The sequence below is a fragment of the Girardinichthys multiradiatus genome, chromosome 6, assembly GCF_021462225.1.
Source record: "Girardinichthys multiradiatus isolate DD_20200921_A chromosome 6, DD_fGirMul_XY1, whole genome shotgun sequence".
Taxonomy (NCBI): Eukaryota; Metazoa; Chordata; class Actinopteri; order Cyprinodontiformes; family Goodeidae; genus Girardinichthys; species Girardinichthys multiradiatus.
In genome coordinates, this window is record NC_061799.1 from 36,293,594 (window position 1) to 36,310,550 (window position 16,957).

Below are 16,957 nucleotides of genomic sequence, written 5' to 3' on the forward strand. Positions count from 1 at the left end.
GTAAGGAGGGCTGAATAGAAATCCATACCACCTTTTTAGATTTTTATTTGTAGAAAATGTGAAAACTATATATCTTTTCCCTTTTACTTCACAATTATGCAATACATCATTTTGGTCTATCCCATAAAATTCCAATAACTTTCATGTTTGTGGTTGTAACATGACAAAATGTTACTAAGTTTCAATACTTTTGCATGGCCCTGTAAATGTATGATCTTACCCACTATTTCCCCTCCTTTAGATTACTTTCCGGATATCCAAATGTCCAACATCACAAGACCACAAAGTTCTGTCGCTATGGAAGGACATCTTCCCAAAATATCCAACAGCCCTCCCAAAGTTACCTCTGGATGGCTGAGCTTGAACCCTGCACACAAGAAAGGTACCAAGCCTCTGTTTCCTGGAGCTCAGTTCAGTCATGATTAGAGGCAGTCACATTGAGAGTTTAAAAAATGAAATATGAGTGGGATTGTATGGCAAGAATATCCTTGGCAAACCTGGCTGTAAATCAGTGTTCTCACATTTCTGCCTCCCTGCTTCTCACAGCGGTCACCACGTTCTCCCCTCCAAAGAACAAGCTTCAAAAGAAATACCGCAGTGTCATTTCCGACGTCTTCGATGGGACCATTGTCAGTTCAGTTCAGTGCCTCACCTGTGATCGGGTCAGTGTCCATATTCTTTTAACTAGCAATGTTTTTAGATAAAACCATACATAAAGAATTTAATTTGTTTTCATATAATTTATGTTTACCATTTCTGCGACAGAATGCCACTAATAATACAGGAGCTGCATGATATCAGGAAAACATGTAATCAGGCTTGAAGGAGCCGACTACACATAATTAGAGCGATAACGATGGCGGTTGGCTTTTTTCTTTCATCTCTTCATTACAATGTCCCACTATTTTCTGTGAGCTGTAGCATCTCAGCCACTAAACATAGACATCTGGTGGGACATCAGGGCCAGTTATAACAAATATACTATTGGAATGCAGAGTTTGAATACACGGTACTTGAAATATAAAATCCTACAAAATGTTGCATACAAGCAATCCATTGCGATTGTTATATTGTAAACATCAATAGTGTGATTCTATATATATTGTGCAGCTCTAGTTATAAAGCATAACTATAGCATATTTTTTAATAATTGATTTTAGGTCATTATGTTTGTTTTTATTTTTCTTTATTTTCTATACTTATTGAAAGGAATCAGTTAACCTTATTGTAATAAAACCATTTTGTGTGGTAAACGTTTGATGTTTTTGTTCGTTCTAAAGCATAAATTGATATTAAATCTCTATGTTAGTTATTAATAAAACATAACGCAACCTAATAGGCTGCTGGACCGTAAGATTTCTCTGTATCCTCTCTGGGCTCAGACAATACCACGGCAACATAAAATGACGTCGAGATTAAATGTTATAATAATAATAATGTTTAATGCACACTTTCTTATAAAACTGTGCAATGTTTTTGCAGTGTTTACTGCTACAGTGTAAATGCATTTGCCAGACTTATGAGAGGAAATCCTAAAATGTAACCGTAGCTGAATCTTTACCGTGCGCTCCGTGGTTCCAGGTATCTGTGACCCTGGAGAACTTCCAGGATATCTCGTTGCCCATTCCTGGGAAAGAGGACCTGGCCAAGCTCCACTCGGCGTCCCACCAGACCTCCCTGGTGAAAGCCGGCTCCTGTGGGGAAGCTTATGCACCTCAGGGGTGGATAGCATTTGTCATGGAGTACATCAAAAGGTTTGTGTGGAACAAGTGCACTGGCTTTACTGGTACTCCTCATAATACATTTGTTGTGCTCTGTAAGTTTGTGCCGAATGAAGGTTTTTGTTTGTTTTCCAGCTGGTTCTGGGGTCCGGTGGTTACACTACAAGACTGCCTTGCTGCTTTCTTCGCTAGGGATGAACTAAAGGGTATGTATATTAGAGGAACAACTGGCTCTTTATACACAAACAATTCCTGTTTTAATAACCGATTGTTTGGTTTTTAGGAGACAACATGTATAGCTGTGAAAAATGCAAAAAGTAAGTAAATATGAATGCATTTGCTCTTCCTTAACTAAAGCTTAAACTATTTTGCTACAAGATTAAACTGAACCTATAATAATCACTGCTAATCTTGTTTTCCTTCCCAGGTTACGCAACGGAGTCAAGTTTTGTAAAATGCAGAATTTGCCAGAGGTACAAATAATTCCTTTAATCACCATCCTTCCCCACATTTTCAGTAATGTTTTTCTAAAGTAATAAAACCGAACTCCCTCTGCGCCAGATCCTGTGTATTCACCTGAAGCGTTTCAGACATGAACTGATGTACTCCACCAAGATAGGCACCCACGTATCATTCCCACTCGAAGGCTTGGACCTGCAGCCTTTCCTGGCCAAAGACAGCTCCGCCCAGACCACCAGCTATGACCTGCTGTCAGTCATCTGTCACCATGGCACTGCCAGCAGTGAGTGGGCACAGTAGCTTGTCTTTCTACGAGAGGCTGGGGCAGCTGCCATGTGTTGGCACACATCAACGCCTCTGATTCAAAAGCATGGACATAAAACATTCACACCGACTTGCTATGATCTGTGAACGCCACTCTCACACACATACCTCCCTGTCTCGTATTAGGTGGCCACTACATAGCCTACTGCAGGAACGACGTGAACAATCTGTGGTATGAATTTGATGATCAAAGTGTGACCGAGGTGTCAGAGTCCTGCGTCCAGAATGCAGAAGCTTATGTGCTGTTTTATAAGTAAGACATCAGAGTTGAACCTTTTATCTGTGTAATTATTTTTCAAATTATCAGAGCTGCTCTGACTTTCTCACATCTGATGAATATGTCCGTGTCTCTGTCACAGAAAGAGCAATGAGGACGCGGTGAAGGAACGTAGGAGGGTGTCAGGATTATTGAACATGATGGAGCCCAGTCTTCTGCAGTTCTACGTCTCCCGGCAATGGCTTAACAAATTCAAGACCTTTGCTGAGCCGGGCCCCATTTCCAATGATGACTTCCTTTGTGTGCATGGAGGTGTGCAAGTCATTGTCTCACTGAAAACCACTCCACAGGTCATATTTTGACAAACAGAACAATGCATCTCCTTAACTTCATTGCCAACTTTAAAATCGCCTGTTTTTGCCTATCATTTTTTAATATTTTTTCCTGAACAGATCACAGAAGATCATTAATTGAGCCTATTTAGCAGCTGTTTGGTTTTGCAGGAAGCATGAAACAATGTATGCATAAGTGCCAACACAGAATATGTTTTCTTGTGCAAAATCAGAAATTCTGCAGGTTTCCTTGATCTTTGCGTCCCCCTGGTAATAAGCGTGTCATACCTGACTTGTACAGACATAATATCAGTGCCGCAAATCTATGATTGCTTGATGGCAAAACAACCAGTTCCTTTATTTTCGACAGAGGATTACAGTTTCTCACCTTTAGAAATGTATTTCCAGACATGCTGTGGCAGCATGTGTACACAGGAAATGTATTTCTATATTTATAGCCTCATACGGTTGGTTGGGTTTATATTATTTAAAAAAAAAACAACTCTTATTTTAAAATGTTCACTTGAATTTCAATCATCTTAGATTAAAAAATGAGGATTCACACAACACTGCCCTGAAATCTAATGACTTACAAAGATGATTGTAATTTGAGCCCTGTGCAGCTTTTAACCGCCTCCTGATCACACTGTTCATTGTCTTAACGGTTATATCTGCTGTAGTAAAGCTTTTCTGCACGTTTTGCAGCATCCCCTCAGTTCTAGGGTCAGCCGTTTATTTCCTATGTTGTACGAGGGTTAACTCTTTGCCATAAAGCAATAAAGAGGGCAACTTCTGGAGATTTTTTGGTGTGCAAAGTCATTTTCAGATCTAAAGTTACAGTCGTTATATTTAAGAAAGACATAAAAATATTCATATTTCATAATGAAGGTTGAACTTTTGCTAAAAAGGTTCAATGTTACAGGGAAGGGTAGGATCAGAGAAGTCTTGCTCGAGAAAGATGAAATGAAACCTAAACTTTGTAATATCGCAAAAAGTTTGGGTTCCTTTTTGGCTTTTGTGGGAATTTGTGAGTTGCTCCAGCAGTTTAAAGCTGCAATAGGGAGTTCTAAAAAAACGTGGACTGAAAATTTGAACAAGCACACCTTTCAGGTCCCTCCCCCTTGCTGACTGCTTTACTACAGCCCTCCCCTACGGCTCCTCCCCCACAGCGGAGCCAGCCGTGAACGCACACCTTGCTTTTTGTCATTGGTCTTCGCTGTTTACTTGTCTTTGCTTTCTGAGCAGATGCCACTCGAGAAATTGGCTTTTTCCTGTAATGTTAGGTTGTTTCTCCCCCGTTAGCACCGCTGCAGCACACTGGCAATCTTTAGCTTGAACGACTGTACGCGCTGTCGGGGGAGGTGTGTGAGCAACACGTACACGACTGTGATTGACATTGCTAAGATGTTCCTTCTGGCTCTGATTGGCTTTGATTGGTTGTAGTAGGACCACTGGGAGGAGCCAGAGGAGCTTGATTTTTTTATTTTTCACAGATTATTTGCCTGATATTCTATTGTTAAGATATAATGACAGTTTTAACAAATATGTAAAAAATTAATTTTTATGAGTTACCTACTGCATCTTTAAATTGGGATTGTAGTAAAGAAGGTTAAATTAACAATTGAAAAGACAACAACATCATTACGTTTTGTCATTCTTTGGGAAGTCTTATTCAGAACCTTTAAAGACATTTTATGTCAGGTTTTTAACAGGCCGACAGCTACTATGAGCTATAAATAAATAAAATAGGTTTTAGCAATACTGAAGAGAAAAATAATTTGGTTAGATTAATTAAAGACTAGCTCAACACGAATGCTTTACGTGTAATTCTAAGGTAATTGTTGCATGTTGAAATGGCCCCTTCCTTACCTGACCTACACCCTACCAAACTTATGGGTTGTGCATGTTCAAGAACTTCAGTCCACCTTTCAAGCCAAAACCTCACTTTTACCTTCTTTAATATTCCGGTCTGAGGTTTTAACAGTTTGGATTGAGTGGGAGCATTGTAGTTGTTCAGTACTAGAATCAATCCTCAATATTTCCTAATAACTGTGCAAACAGTGTATTTTGATTTCGGATGAACCTAATGTTGGATTTTCATATCACTCACCACAATGTAATGTCTGATGTTTGGTTGAATCCTCAGGTGTACCACCCAACAAAGCATCCTGCATCGATGACCTGGTGGTGATGCTGCCACAGAACGTGTGGGACCACCTCTACAGCAGGTGCATGCTGTCGGCTGACTGCACGCGTTTTCATACAGCGCACTGGCAGTGCGTTTTGCCTTGTGGAGTGTTTATTTAATCCGTGCGTTTGCCTGCACCGTTGTCTGCAGGTACGGAGGGGGACCTGCTGTCAACCACCTGTACGGTTGCCACACGTGCCAGATTGAGATAGAAAAGCTGGAAAAACGGCACAAATCGGAGCTGGACATGTTTGTCAGGGTGAGCACTTCCCTCTGTTTGCTTGAAAGGCGCTGATGGCACCTGGCTAAGCAGAGAAAAGATGTTCTGTGGGAAAACGGGTGTGAATTATAATGCATTGTGTGCCTCCGAGCAGCCAGGACAAATGAGGGTATATAGGCCTATTCTCCAGTCTTTTTGTAACCAGTTGAAGAGATGAGAAGAGTGAGCCTGATAAAAGCCTTATCATTAATGGATGGAGACAGATGCAGCTTTCAGTGCCTGCTTGGTGTGCTTACTCACACAGGCGCTACTCCAACGAGAGATAAATGTATTATGTGTGTGAATTAGAGGGAAAACAAGCAGATAGAAATAACAGGGAGTTGGTTATTTTTGGGAAACATGAAATCGGTGCTGTTTGGTATTAGGACTGTCCTCTAATTGGAAGAACTACCAGATAACTAATTAGGTTTTTTATCTCGTCTCCTCTAAATCCTTTCATCCTCAAATATGTTCTACCCCACCCATCTTACGTCCTGTTGTCTCCATCACTCACTCCTCCCCCACTTCCTCTTTGCCCCCCCCCCCTCTCGTTGCTCCCTCCCTGTAGCTGAACAAGGCGTTCCAGGAGGAGGAGTCTCCGGTGGTCATATACTGCATCAGCATGCAGTGGTTTCGTGAGTGGGAGGGCTTTGTCAAAGGAAAAGACAATGGTAAATGGTCTAAAAGTCTTCCCTTTCCTCCTCCCCCTGTCCAATTTAAACGTTTACCTAAAAGGTCACTTGAAGCCTGTATAAAATGTGATAATGAGTAAATGTGGGAAATATTTATTTCAAACGTAAATAACTGGTCTAGATGTGGATAAATATCAAGATATAATTTCTTGTTTGTGCATCTAATTAATTTTAGGAAAGAAAACCCTCCATTTTTCTTCTCTTGATGTTTCATTAAAGAACTTCCTCAGTCCCCTGAGTCAGGGTTCTCTCATGCTGCAGCAAAATGAAGTGTCAGAATACATTTGATTTTCTTGGCTTCCCTCGCTTTGTATTGTCATATCTATTTATAACGACTTGCATCTGGAACGTTTGCAAAAGTCTTTGTGCTCTGACTTCTGCTCCTCTGATATTCGTGTTCTCTCAGTAACAAACAGGGAGCCGGCTTTGCTTTTCATAGGATGACAAAACATTTAGCATTTTAACATGATTGCTCTTTGTGTCAACTGCAATTAGAACATGTCTTATGTGTGCAAATTACTGGTGTAGATATTAAACATTAATTTCTATTTTTTTCGCTCTGTAAGATCCCCCAGGACCAATTGATAATTGCAAGATATCACTAAACAAGAACGGGCATTTTATCCTCAAACAAGGTATGTACAGTTGAAGCCAAATATTTACATACACTGTATAAAAGATATAACCTTTTTTTTTGTCTCGCAGTCTGAAACAAAATTAGACTAAACCCGTTTTTTGTTGGAGGTGAGTTAGGATTACCAAAATGATTTCTATTTGCTAGATTCTTCAAAGTCAGAAGTTTAAACATGCTAAGATTACTTTGCCTCTAAACAATTTGTGATAGCCCAGATGATGGTGATGTCATGGCATTGTAAGCTCCTGATAGGTTAATTCACAACATTTGAGTTAAATCGGAGACACACCCGTGGATGTATTTTAAGGCAACACCTCAAACACACTGTTTCCTTGTGTGACATCACCGAAAATCATAAGAAATTAGTCAAGATTTCAAGAAGAGAATTGTGGAGTCTGCTTCACTTTTGGGTACAATCCCCAGATGCCTGAAGCTATCGCATTCATCTGTTCAAATAAATCAGTACAATTATAAACAGCATCGGAATGTCCAGCCATCATATCGTTCAGGAAAGGAAATTAGTTCTGTGTCCCAAAGATGACTGTGTTCTTGTGCAAAATGTGAGTGTCAATTTCAGAACAAAAGTAAAAGACATTGTGAAGATTCTGGCTAAGGCTGCCAAGATAATATCATTGTCCACAGTGAAACAAGTCCTATACTGACGGCTAAAAGACCACTCAAAGAGGAAGAAGCCATTACACCAAAAGCTAAAGAAAAAAAAAATTAGATTACAAAGGGGTAAAAAAAGGGGGAAAAGGGGCAAGTTTGCAAGCTTGAAGACACCACCTCCACTTTAAAGTATGGGGGTGGCAGCATTATTTTGTGTGTTTTTTATTTTATTTTTTTTGCCGCCAGAGGTTCTGGTGAACTCCACAAAATAGATGGCATCATGAAGGAAAGAACATCATGTAGAAAAATTAAAGCAACATCAGCCAGGAAGTTAAACTTAAGGCAAAAATTGGTCTTCTAAATGGACAATGACCCAGGTATGCTGCCATATTAGTTACAAAGTGGCATAAGGACAACAAAGTCAATGTTTTGGAATAGCCATCAGAAAGCCCTTATCTTAGTCCCATAGAAAATTTGTGGGCAGAGCTGAAAAGGCGCCTGTGAGCAAGGCAGCCATACTCGTTTACAGCAGCTCTGTCAGGAAGAATGGGCCAACTATTGTAAAAAGCTTGTGGAACGATACCCCCAAAGGTTTTTTTATAAGGTAATTCCACCAAATACTAAGGAACTATATGTAAATATTTGAATTTAAAGTAAGTATGAAATATTCTTTAAAAACAATCTCCAGTTTAGTCTGATTTAATGTCAGACAGTGAGAGAAAAAAAGGTATGTCATGTTATACATTTTTGTACACTTCTAGCTTAAACTATATTCAAATGTGTACCTTCATTAGTAATGCCCATTCTTCTCTCACACTCTCCTTGCAGGTGCCGATTCCGGACAGATCTCTGAAGAGACGTGGAACTTCCTCCACTCCATCTACGGCGGCGGTCCTCTGGTGACGGTCAGACCAAGCGTCAGCCACCAAGAAGCAGAATCCTCACAGTCGGAAGAGAAGATCGAGGTGGAGACGCGCTCAGTTTAATAAAGCATGGATATAATAATAAAAAGAAGCTAGTTATTTTGCACTTTTCTTTCTGATGCATCCAATCAAAGGACCTCATCTTTACTGCTATATGACAACCTTTCGACAGAGGGATTTTACATGTCTTAAAAGGCTTGTCATGTTGTAAAAAAATATGTATAAAGCGCTCATAAATTTCTATTAGCACTGCATATTTCACATGATGGGATTTTGTTTTTTTGTTTTTCAGAAACAAGCATTGAAATTTAATGTATGTGCAGCTAACAATTCCTCTGAATGCCATATTTCTTTTTTGTCTGTCTTGACCAAATGAGCACATGTATGTATGTCCATGTGTTGCTAATATCGATGAATCACATTACACTTTACTGTAAATATATCACACAATATTCCTCTTGTAAAAGGATGGCAAGGAAAGAAGAAAATGTGACAATAACAAAAGGTTATGAAGGGACTAATTGCTGAGTAGTCTCAGGAATGAATTTTGTGTTTTGCACTGTTCTGTACACATACAAATTTGGCATGCACTATGCGGATGTCTAGTTTGTATTTGAATGTATTAGTACTGTTGGTCAGAATTCAGCACTTGATTATCACTAAAAGGAGTGATTCAATTTGATGTCAATCAATTGTTTTGTTTTTTTGTAGAAATTATCTGGCAGGCAGACTGTAATAAATGCATGCTGAACACTCGAGCACAGATTAACTTAAGTCACATGAACCTGCATGTAGATGCAAAGCTACTCATAAAACGTGCACGCAGTCCAGGTTTACCTTCGCAGAATTGTACAGCTATACGAGGCATTTTGTAGTATGAAATTAAAAATAATCAGCAATCTAATTCATTTAAGGCATTTTTGCGTATGGGTATGGTGTAGCTTTAAGTGCTGGCTGATGGGTCACCCAAATGCTGTATTCCAAGTTTATGCATTTGACTAAGATCTATCCTGATGTTTTATTTTGCTGGCTGACACTATTAAAACTTGATGCAAACATGCTAAACGCTGTGCATATTTGATGTCACGCTTTGAGGATAGAAAATGAGAGGAAAGTGTGATATGTGTCATAAATGTGTCTATAAACAGTCCTCAATTTAGCAAGATGATAGCTGGAATCAGTTTGCAGGGGCAGAAAATCTTCAGGATAGTGTTGCTTTTTCAACGAGAGCGGCTGAGTCGGCTCACACACCCCAGACTAGTTGGCTGGACTGAAAACATGGCTGCGACCGAAGCAAATTTAAGGAAGTGAGGTATGGGTAATTCTTCAGCTTCAAAAGCCGTTAAGGAGCGGACCTCCAGTAGGACGCTTGTATTGAGAAGGAAAATGTCAAAACTTGAATTCAGTCGCACACTAGAACTGCGTGTGGCCTTAATTTGTGGTTGCACGTTAAATACATCGGCAAAGTTGTGCGGGGAACAATCAGCTAGCAGGTGCTAGCCTTAGCTGCTAACCATGCTACTTGAACCTGAACGCTGCAGCTGAATTATATAAAAACACATGGTTAGTTATATTTATGTTTGTCTAAATGCGTGCGTGTTGCGTTAATAAATGTCTGAACTAGTTACTATCAATGTTACTAGGTTAACGCCAGCTAAAAGCGAGCCTTTACTCAAACTATCGGGAGATAAAGCTAAGCTAACGTTAGCCAACTTGGCTAACTAGTCGATCATAACAGAAAAACAGATTCTTATCTATTTGTCCGCTGGCTGACGTGGGAAGGGTGTAACTTTATTCCTTATTTGTCTGGTGCAATACTTTATACGTTGGCTTCTGGGACGTAAAATGTTTCATTTAACTCGCAACGAGAGCTAACGGTAAGTAAGTTTACTACATTTAGACCGCTAAGCGACATGCTAGATTAAGTGTGCTTTCCTTGGAAGTTGGACGGCGCTAACGTTTGAGGGGACCAGTTCTCTGGTTTGGCGTTAATGTCAGTTTGGATGTTTAATCTTTGGACTTCACCTGCTGCAGACTTCTGTTAACGGACCACACGTGTTGGCGGTAACGCCGTCTAGTTTTTCGGGTTTTAACAGCATCCTAAAGTCTCGCAACTTTTATCGGCATCTGATTAGCTGGGATGTTGGGATTTGAGCGATTCACATAGGTACGTATAGAAGCTCTATTTCGCGGATTTCTCGTTGCCAGCAGGCCTTTTGGAAGTGTTGGAAGTTCAGGTCAGCAACAGAGACGAGCACTAGCTAAACACATTTCAGTCAACAAAACTCAGGGGGCTCTCCATCACTCACTGCTTATAAAGCTGTGTATTATTATGCTGGCTTGAGACGTTTATTTACCAAAAATATGGCATTCTTTAAACCAAATCTGTCATACTGGTAATGCAATCAGATCAACACGTGTTACCACAACTGACAGCCAAACAAGCGCTTTATAGAGGAACAGGAAGTATGTTTATTACAACCGCACATGTGTCCTAGCTAGGTAACAGTTTAATCTTGCTTTGACACTGTAAAATCTAGTTTAATTCAATTCAATTCAAAAATACTTTATTAATCCCAAAGGGAAATTAAATGTTGTTATAGCTCATATAATGTAGTTTAAACTAACCTAATTTGTGGTGAAGTGGACCATTTACAGTGCTGTTACTATAATTGTTTTTACATTCAAGTATTGCGTTTATTCTGAAATCCCCTAATATAATAAATTATGACCTAAGTGGATTTAAAGCTCTGACATCACCAGGAAGAGCACACAGTCATTTTAAGGCCACCTAGTCTAGCTTGGAAAAAATCACTATAATTTACTTATAAAACAAATGTTGAGCTCTTTTTACACATTATTGGATCAGCAATTCAGAGTTTTAAAGGATCATACGTTTGTTTTAATATTGATCTTCATTAAATTTATAGTCTTGCAAATTGGAATTGTAAATTTAATGTTATTAAAAGCAAAACTTATAAAAAAATAACGAGTGGAAAAAAATCGGCCATATTTTCTGTTTTCTAATTATTGTCCTATTGGACTTATTCTGTTAAAGGGTTTGAAAACTTGTCTAAAGTGTTTTTATACACCAGTCGGGCATGATATTATGACCACCTGCCTAAAAGTGTGTTGCTCTCCCTTTTGATGTCAAAATGACCACAGCTTGTGAAGATTAGACCCCTGACGTTGTGCACTGGTATCTGACATTAAAATGTTACCAAAATAGCCTTTAAGTCCTGTGAATTGTGAGGTAAAGCCTCATTGGATCAGCCTACCTTGTGCAGAACATCCCACAAATGCTAGATTTAAATTGAGATCTAGGGAATTTGGAGGCCAAGTAAACACCTAATATTTCTTGTTTTGCTCCTTAAACCATTTTGGTTTCGTGGCGGGGTGCAAACTTAGGTCAAGTTATTTAATCCTATAATTTCCCTTTTGGATTAGTGAAGTCTTTGAATTGAATTATCCTGCTGAAAGATACTGCAATCATCAGGGAATACTACTGTTTCCCAGCAGAACATTGCCCAAAGCATCATACTTGTCTTGTTCCCATAGTGCATATTGTTGCAGTGTCATCAGAGGTCCGCATGTACACCCTGACTGGTTTACAGCTATGCAACAAACTGTGGCGCGCTATATATATTTTCAAATGTTTTATTAAAGTGAGGTTAAATGTCTTCTCCATATGCATTAAGGAGCCTAGTCACAGGTTTACCACTGTTCCCGTCTTGGATTATTTTTGATAGTTATTGACCACTGCAGACCAGAATTACCCCATAAGAGCTGGAGTTTTGGAGATGCTCCGAGTCCGGTCTTCTAGCCAAACAAGAGGTGACCCATGTCAATCTTGCTCGATTCATCATGCTTGCCTGTTTTTTCTTCTTACGAGACAACTTTCCGGATACAAAAATTTCCTGCTGTGAATTTATGCCACCAACTAACAGATACCATGATGAAAAGATTAGTGCAAATCATTTCAATCAGCCAGTGTTCGTAATGTTAAGACTAATCTGTGTATGTAATTGTTACTATTGTGTACATGATTCTGCATAGTTTCAATGCCTTGTGCAGCTAAGATCGTTGTTTTAAGTTTTAAGATTGTTTCTCAGTCCTCGAGGTCCACAGCAACACTGTGGACTGTAAAAAATGCAGGCCACTTGCACTCCTGATTTTACGACTTTCCGCTCATTACACCTCTGTAAGACATGCTTGACATTAGATTGCACCAGTGCTCAGCTCAGGCAGATTTACAACGTAAGGCTAACTTGCTCTAGTCAGACTTGCACCACATTTCCCACTGGCATCTGTTTACAGCATTAAACAAATGTACTAAGTAGCAATTTAAGTCAACAAGTTCATTATCAAGACAAAGAAGTGAGAGCAAATGCTCCATATAGGTACTGAATTTAACTAGTGATTTTGATGAAGTGATTAGTTTTCTCCGTTTTTTCCATTGCTTGTCAAATGAAGTGAGTTAAATGGTTTCGTGGTGCCGAGTCTTCCGAGGGTGAACCTTCTGTCTGGCTGCCTTTATGCATGGATGAATCACATTAGCTTTGTCAGCTGGACTCTTTAGTGGAGTATAAGTAATATGTGAATATGGTAATAGTGCTTCCAGGTCACTATTGTATAAGCTACTTGTAGGAGTTATATCAAATGCATTTGTTGCCAGAGGAGCATCTAGATTTGTTACTGCTGTGCTGGCATACTGTAGGGGGTGGGGCTGCCTTTGTATGGACGGATAGAGGTTTTAAATATATTAGTTTTGACAAAGCTTGGTCTGCAGATTGATGGATTGGGATGTAATGTAAATGAGCAGCACAGCTTAAATGCCAGTTTATCAAATATGAGCTATTTCTCTGTGGACTGAAAGAATGCCTGTAACATCTGCAGAAGGACGCCCAGTGAGATCATCTCTCAGTAAAAGTCACTTCAATATGACCTTTACTGAGTAATGTTTTTTCTTGTCTGCTTTTGTTAGATTTAATAGATGGACCGTGATCTAGAGCATATTTCAGTGGCAACATTCCTTGTGTCTCTGAGTGTGAATCTTCAGGAAAAACAGTTGTAACATAAGATTTTTTTTTTATATCTTAAAACATTGTTCTAAATATTTTTGCATTTGCATGCACAAAGTTAGCTTGATTACAGATTACATCATGCATAATAATGCAAGACACATCCTTTCTATTTGTGTCTGTATTGTATATTCAGTTTAGATGAGTATTTAGAAGCCTCCCAAATGTAAGTTCTGATATTTTAATTATTTTAATATATAAAAGCTACCACGTTGTGTCTTTTACAGTCATTGTGTATGTGCGTTTTTCCTCAATCTCCCTTTGACCTTTCGTGTACTTAGTTTGATATTTGGCCATCTGAATTGATGAGAATCTTGGCTCCGGCTCTATCCCATAAAAAACAAAAGAAAGAAATTCACTAACTATTCTTAGAAGCCTGTACATGTTGCTTTTATTCCTGTTCCAATTATAAAGCAATTTCTTGGCTTTCACTCCATTATATTGTTCCCAGCAAAACATAGTAGCAATACTGGTAGTGACTATTTAAAGACTCAAATGCTTCTACTTGAATTGTGTCAGGGAGTTCATTGTCATGCTCTGTGTACATGACTTTTGCTTTAAGAATTTTTATTTTTTGTGTGCACTGAAAGGTTATGCAAAGATCAGTAGCTGTTTTGGCCCCTCTGGCAACAGAGATCAACAGCCTTCAGGTCTACTCTGTAATTACCAACCTAAGTCTGAAGCGTTATCTCGTCTGAGTTTGAATGAATCAGTGTAGCTTTTCTGACAGATATATTAGTGTACTTGTAAACCACGTCTATATTACACATGATAAACAGTAATCTCAGCATGGTGGGTGGGAATGAATTTATCTTTGCTGCGACAATGTTTGTATATCCATGAAAGAAATAGAGGAGGTGACCAATGAAAGGAAGCTTCTAGGTAGGTTAGTTGCCTACTGTAGAGACCTAGGGCTGCACAGTATTTGTAAAACAGGCATAATGTGCTGATGTTGAAGAATGTTGCGATAAAGAAATTACTTGCAATATATTTTGCAGCCATACTTTTGACAGAAATTTATAGTTTTGAAGAAAAAAAACATGATTTCCTTTGGGATCTTTTTATTTAGTTGTCAAGCTTTGCCAAAATTCAGTTGCTCTGCATAACTTTCATTCAGATACAAAGATTGTAAGATCTGACCTTGGTCTCCCACCTTTTTTAAATGTGCAGTGCTGTAAGGAAAAAGGACTTGCACCCTTACTAGTAGGGATGGGTGATATGGACCTAAAGGTTTATCACGATATTTTGTGGTATTGTGATAACAAGAAAAGTGACGATAAAATATTTTCAACTTTGCTGTAATTTTTTAGGCAACTCTATGGCTGGGACTGCATGTCACCGCTGTCAAAGTCCGTTCGTTCGTTCGTCGTCTTCCGCTTATCCAGGACCGGGTCGCGGGGGCAGCAGACTCAGCAGAGACGCCCAGACGTCCCTCTCTCCAGACACCTCCTCCAGCTCCTCCAGGGGGAGCCCAAGGCGTTCCCAGGCCAGCCGAGAGACATAGTCCCTCCAGCGTGTCCTGGGCCGTCCCCTGGGCCTCCTCCCGGTGGGACGTGCCTGGAACACCTCCCGAGGAAGGCGTCCAGGAGGCATCCGGTATAGATGCCCGAGCCACCTCAACTGGCTCCTCTCGATGTGGAGGAGCAGCGGCTCTACTCCGAGCTCCTCCCGGATGGCCGAGCTCCTCACCCTATCTCTAAGGGAGTGCCCGGCCACCCTACGGAGGAAGCTCATTTCAGCCGCTTGTATCCGTGATCTCGTTCTTTCGGTCATGACCCAAAGTTCATGGCCATAGGTGATGGTAGGAACGTAGACCGACCAGTAAATTGAGAGCTTTGCTTTTCGGCTCAGCTCTCTCTTCACCACAACGGACCGGCACAGCGCCCCCATTACTGTGGCAGCCGCACCGATCCGTCTGTCGATCTCCCGCTCCATTCTTCCCTCACTCGTGAACAAGACCCCGAGATACTTAAACTCCTCCACTTGAGGCAGGAACTCCCCTCCAACCTGAAGAGGACAAGCCACCCTTTTCTGGTCGAGTACCATGGCCTCGGACTTGGAGGAGCTGATCCTCATCCCAGCCGCTTCACACTCGGCTGCGAACCACCACAGCGCATGCTGTAGGTCTTGGCTAGAGGGGGCCAGCAGGACCACGTCATCTGCAAAAAGAAGAGACGAAATCCACTGGTCCCCAAACCAGACCCCCTCCGCCCCTTGGCTGCGTCTAGAAATCCTGTCCATAAAAGTTATGAACAGGACCGGCGACAAAGGGCAGCCCTGCCGGAGTCCAACATGCACTGGGAACAGGTCCGACTTAGTGCCGGCAATGCGGACCAAACTCCTGCTCCGCTCGTACAGGGACCGGATGGCCCCTAATAAAGGGCCCCCGATTCCATACTCCTGGAGCACCCCCCACAGGGCATCACGAGGGACACAGTCGAATGCCTTCTCCAGGTCCACAAAACACATGTGAACCGGTTGGGCAAACTCCCATGAACCCTCGAGCACCCCGTAGAGGGTATAGAGCTGGTCCAGTGTTCCACGGCTGGGACGAAAACCACACTGTTCCTCCTGAAGCCGAGGTTCGACTATCGGTCGGACTCTCCTCTCCAATACCCTGGCGTAGGCCTTACCAGGGAGGCTGAGGAGTGTGATCCCCCTGTAGTTGGAACACACCCTCCGGTCCCCCTTCTTATAAAGGGGGATCGCCAGTCCAGAGGCACTGTCCCCGACCGCCACGCAATGTTGAAGAGGCGTGTCAACCATGACAGCCCTACAACATCCAGACACTTGAGGTACTCAGGGCGGATCTCATCCACCACCGAAGCCTTGCCACCGCGGAGCTTTTTAACCACCTCGGTGACTTCAGCCTGGGTGATGAAAGAGTCCAACCCCGAGTCCCCAGCCTCTGTTTCCACCACGGAATGCGTGATGGCAGGATTGAGGAGATCCTCGAAGTACTCCTTCCACCGCCCGATAATGTCCTCGGTCGAGGTCAGCAGTCTCCTGCCCCCACTATAAACAGTGTTGGCAAAGCACTGCTTCCCCCTCCTGAGGCGCCGGTCGGTTTGCCAGAATCGCTTCGAGGCCAACCGGTAGTCCTTCTCCATGGCCTCACCGAACTCTTCCCAGGCCCGAGTTTTTGCCTCTGCCACAGCCCGGGCCGCAGCACGCTTGGCCTCACGGTACCCGTCAGCCGCCTCAGGAGTCCCACAAGCCAACCACAGCCGATAGGACTCCTTCTTCAGCTTAACAGCATCCCTTACTGCCGGTGTCCACCACCGGGTTCTGGGATTGCCGCCACGACAGGCACCGCAGACCTTACGGCCGCAGCTATGGGCAGCAGCATCGACACTAGATGCAGAGAACATGGTCCACTCGGACTCTATGTCTCCAACATCCCCCGGGATCTGGTCGAAGCTCTCCCGGAGGTGGGAGTTGAATACATCCCTGGCCGAGGGCTCCGCCAGGCGTTCCCAGCAGACCCTCACTATGCGCTTGGGCCTGCCAAGTCTGTC

The 16,957-nt window shown here is 41.7% G+C and overlaps 2 protein-coding genes across 8 annotated transcripts in view; both read left to right on the top strand.

The window, feature by feature from the left end:
- usp33 (ubiquitin specific peptidase 33) overlaps positions 1–9,035 on the top strand; it is a 30,955-nt gene extending 21,920 nt beyond the window's left edge. For 2 of the 3 annotated variants that reach the window (XM_047369154.1, XM_047369155.1), the window contains 14 exons: positions 242–382; positions 547–662; positions 1,582–1,754; positions 1,857–1,927; positions 2,005–2,038; positions 2,149–2,194; positions 2,283–2,463; positions 2,631–2,757; positions 2,864–3,033; positions 5,200–5,281; positions 5,392–5,500; positions 6,069–6,171; positions 6,759–6,827; positions 8,264–9,035. In XM_047369154.1, the coding sequence (XP_047225110.1) occupies positions 242–382; positions 547–662; positions 1,582–1,754; positions 1,857–1,927; positions 2,005–2,038; positions 2,149–2,194; positions 2,283–2,463; positions 2,631–2,757; positions 2,864–3,033; positions 5,200–5,281; positions 5,392–5,500; positions 6,069–6,171; positions 6,759–6,827; positions 8,264–8,421 (1,580 nt within the window). In that variant the 3' untranslated portion in view covers positions 8,422–9,035. The remainder of the gene's footprint in view (positions 1–241; positions 383–546; positions 663–1,581; positions 1,755–1,856; positions 1,928–2,004; positions 2,039–2,148; positions 2,195–2,282; positions 2,464–2,630; positions 2,758–2,863; positions 3,034–5,199; positions 5,282–5,391; positions 5,501–6,068; positions 6,172–6,758; positions 6,828–8,263) is intronic. The other variant, XM_047369156.1, reaches the window with a different exon arrangement.
- A 496-nt stretch (positions 9,036–9,531) lies between these two features.
- Positions 9,532–16,957, top strand: part of zzz3 (zinc finger, ZZ-type containing 3) — a 43,652-nt gene continuing 36,226 nt past the window's right edge. For 2 of the 5 annotated variants that reach the window (XM_047369148.1, XM_047369153.1), the window contains exon 1: positions 9,532–9,670. The gene's annotated coding sequence lies outside the window, so the exon portion shown is untranslated. Of the gene's footprint in view, positions 9,671–9,742; positions 9,922–10,114; positions 10,236–10,348; positions 10,526–16,957 lie in introns of those variants that run through there. The other 3 variants (XM_047369150.1, XM_047369152.1, XM_047369151.1) reach the window with 3 other exon arrangements.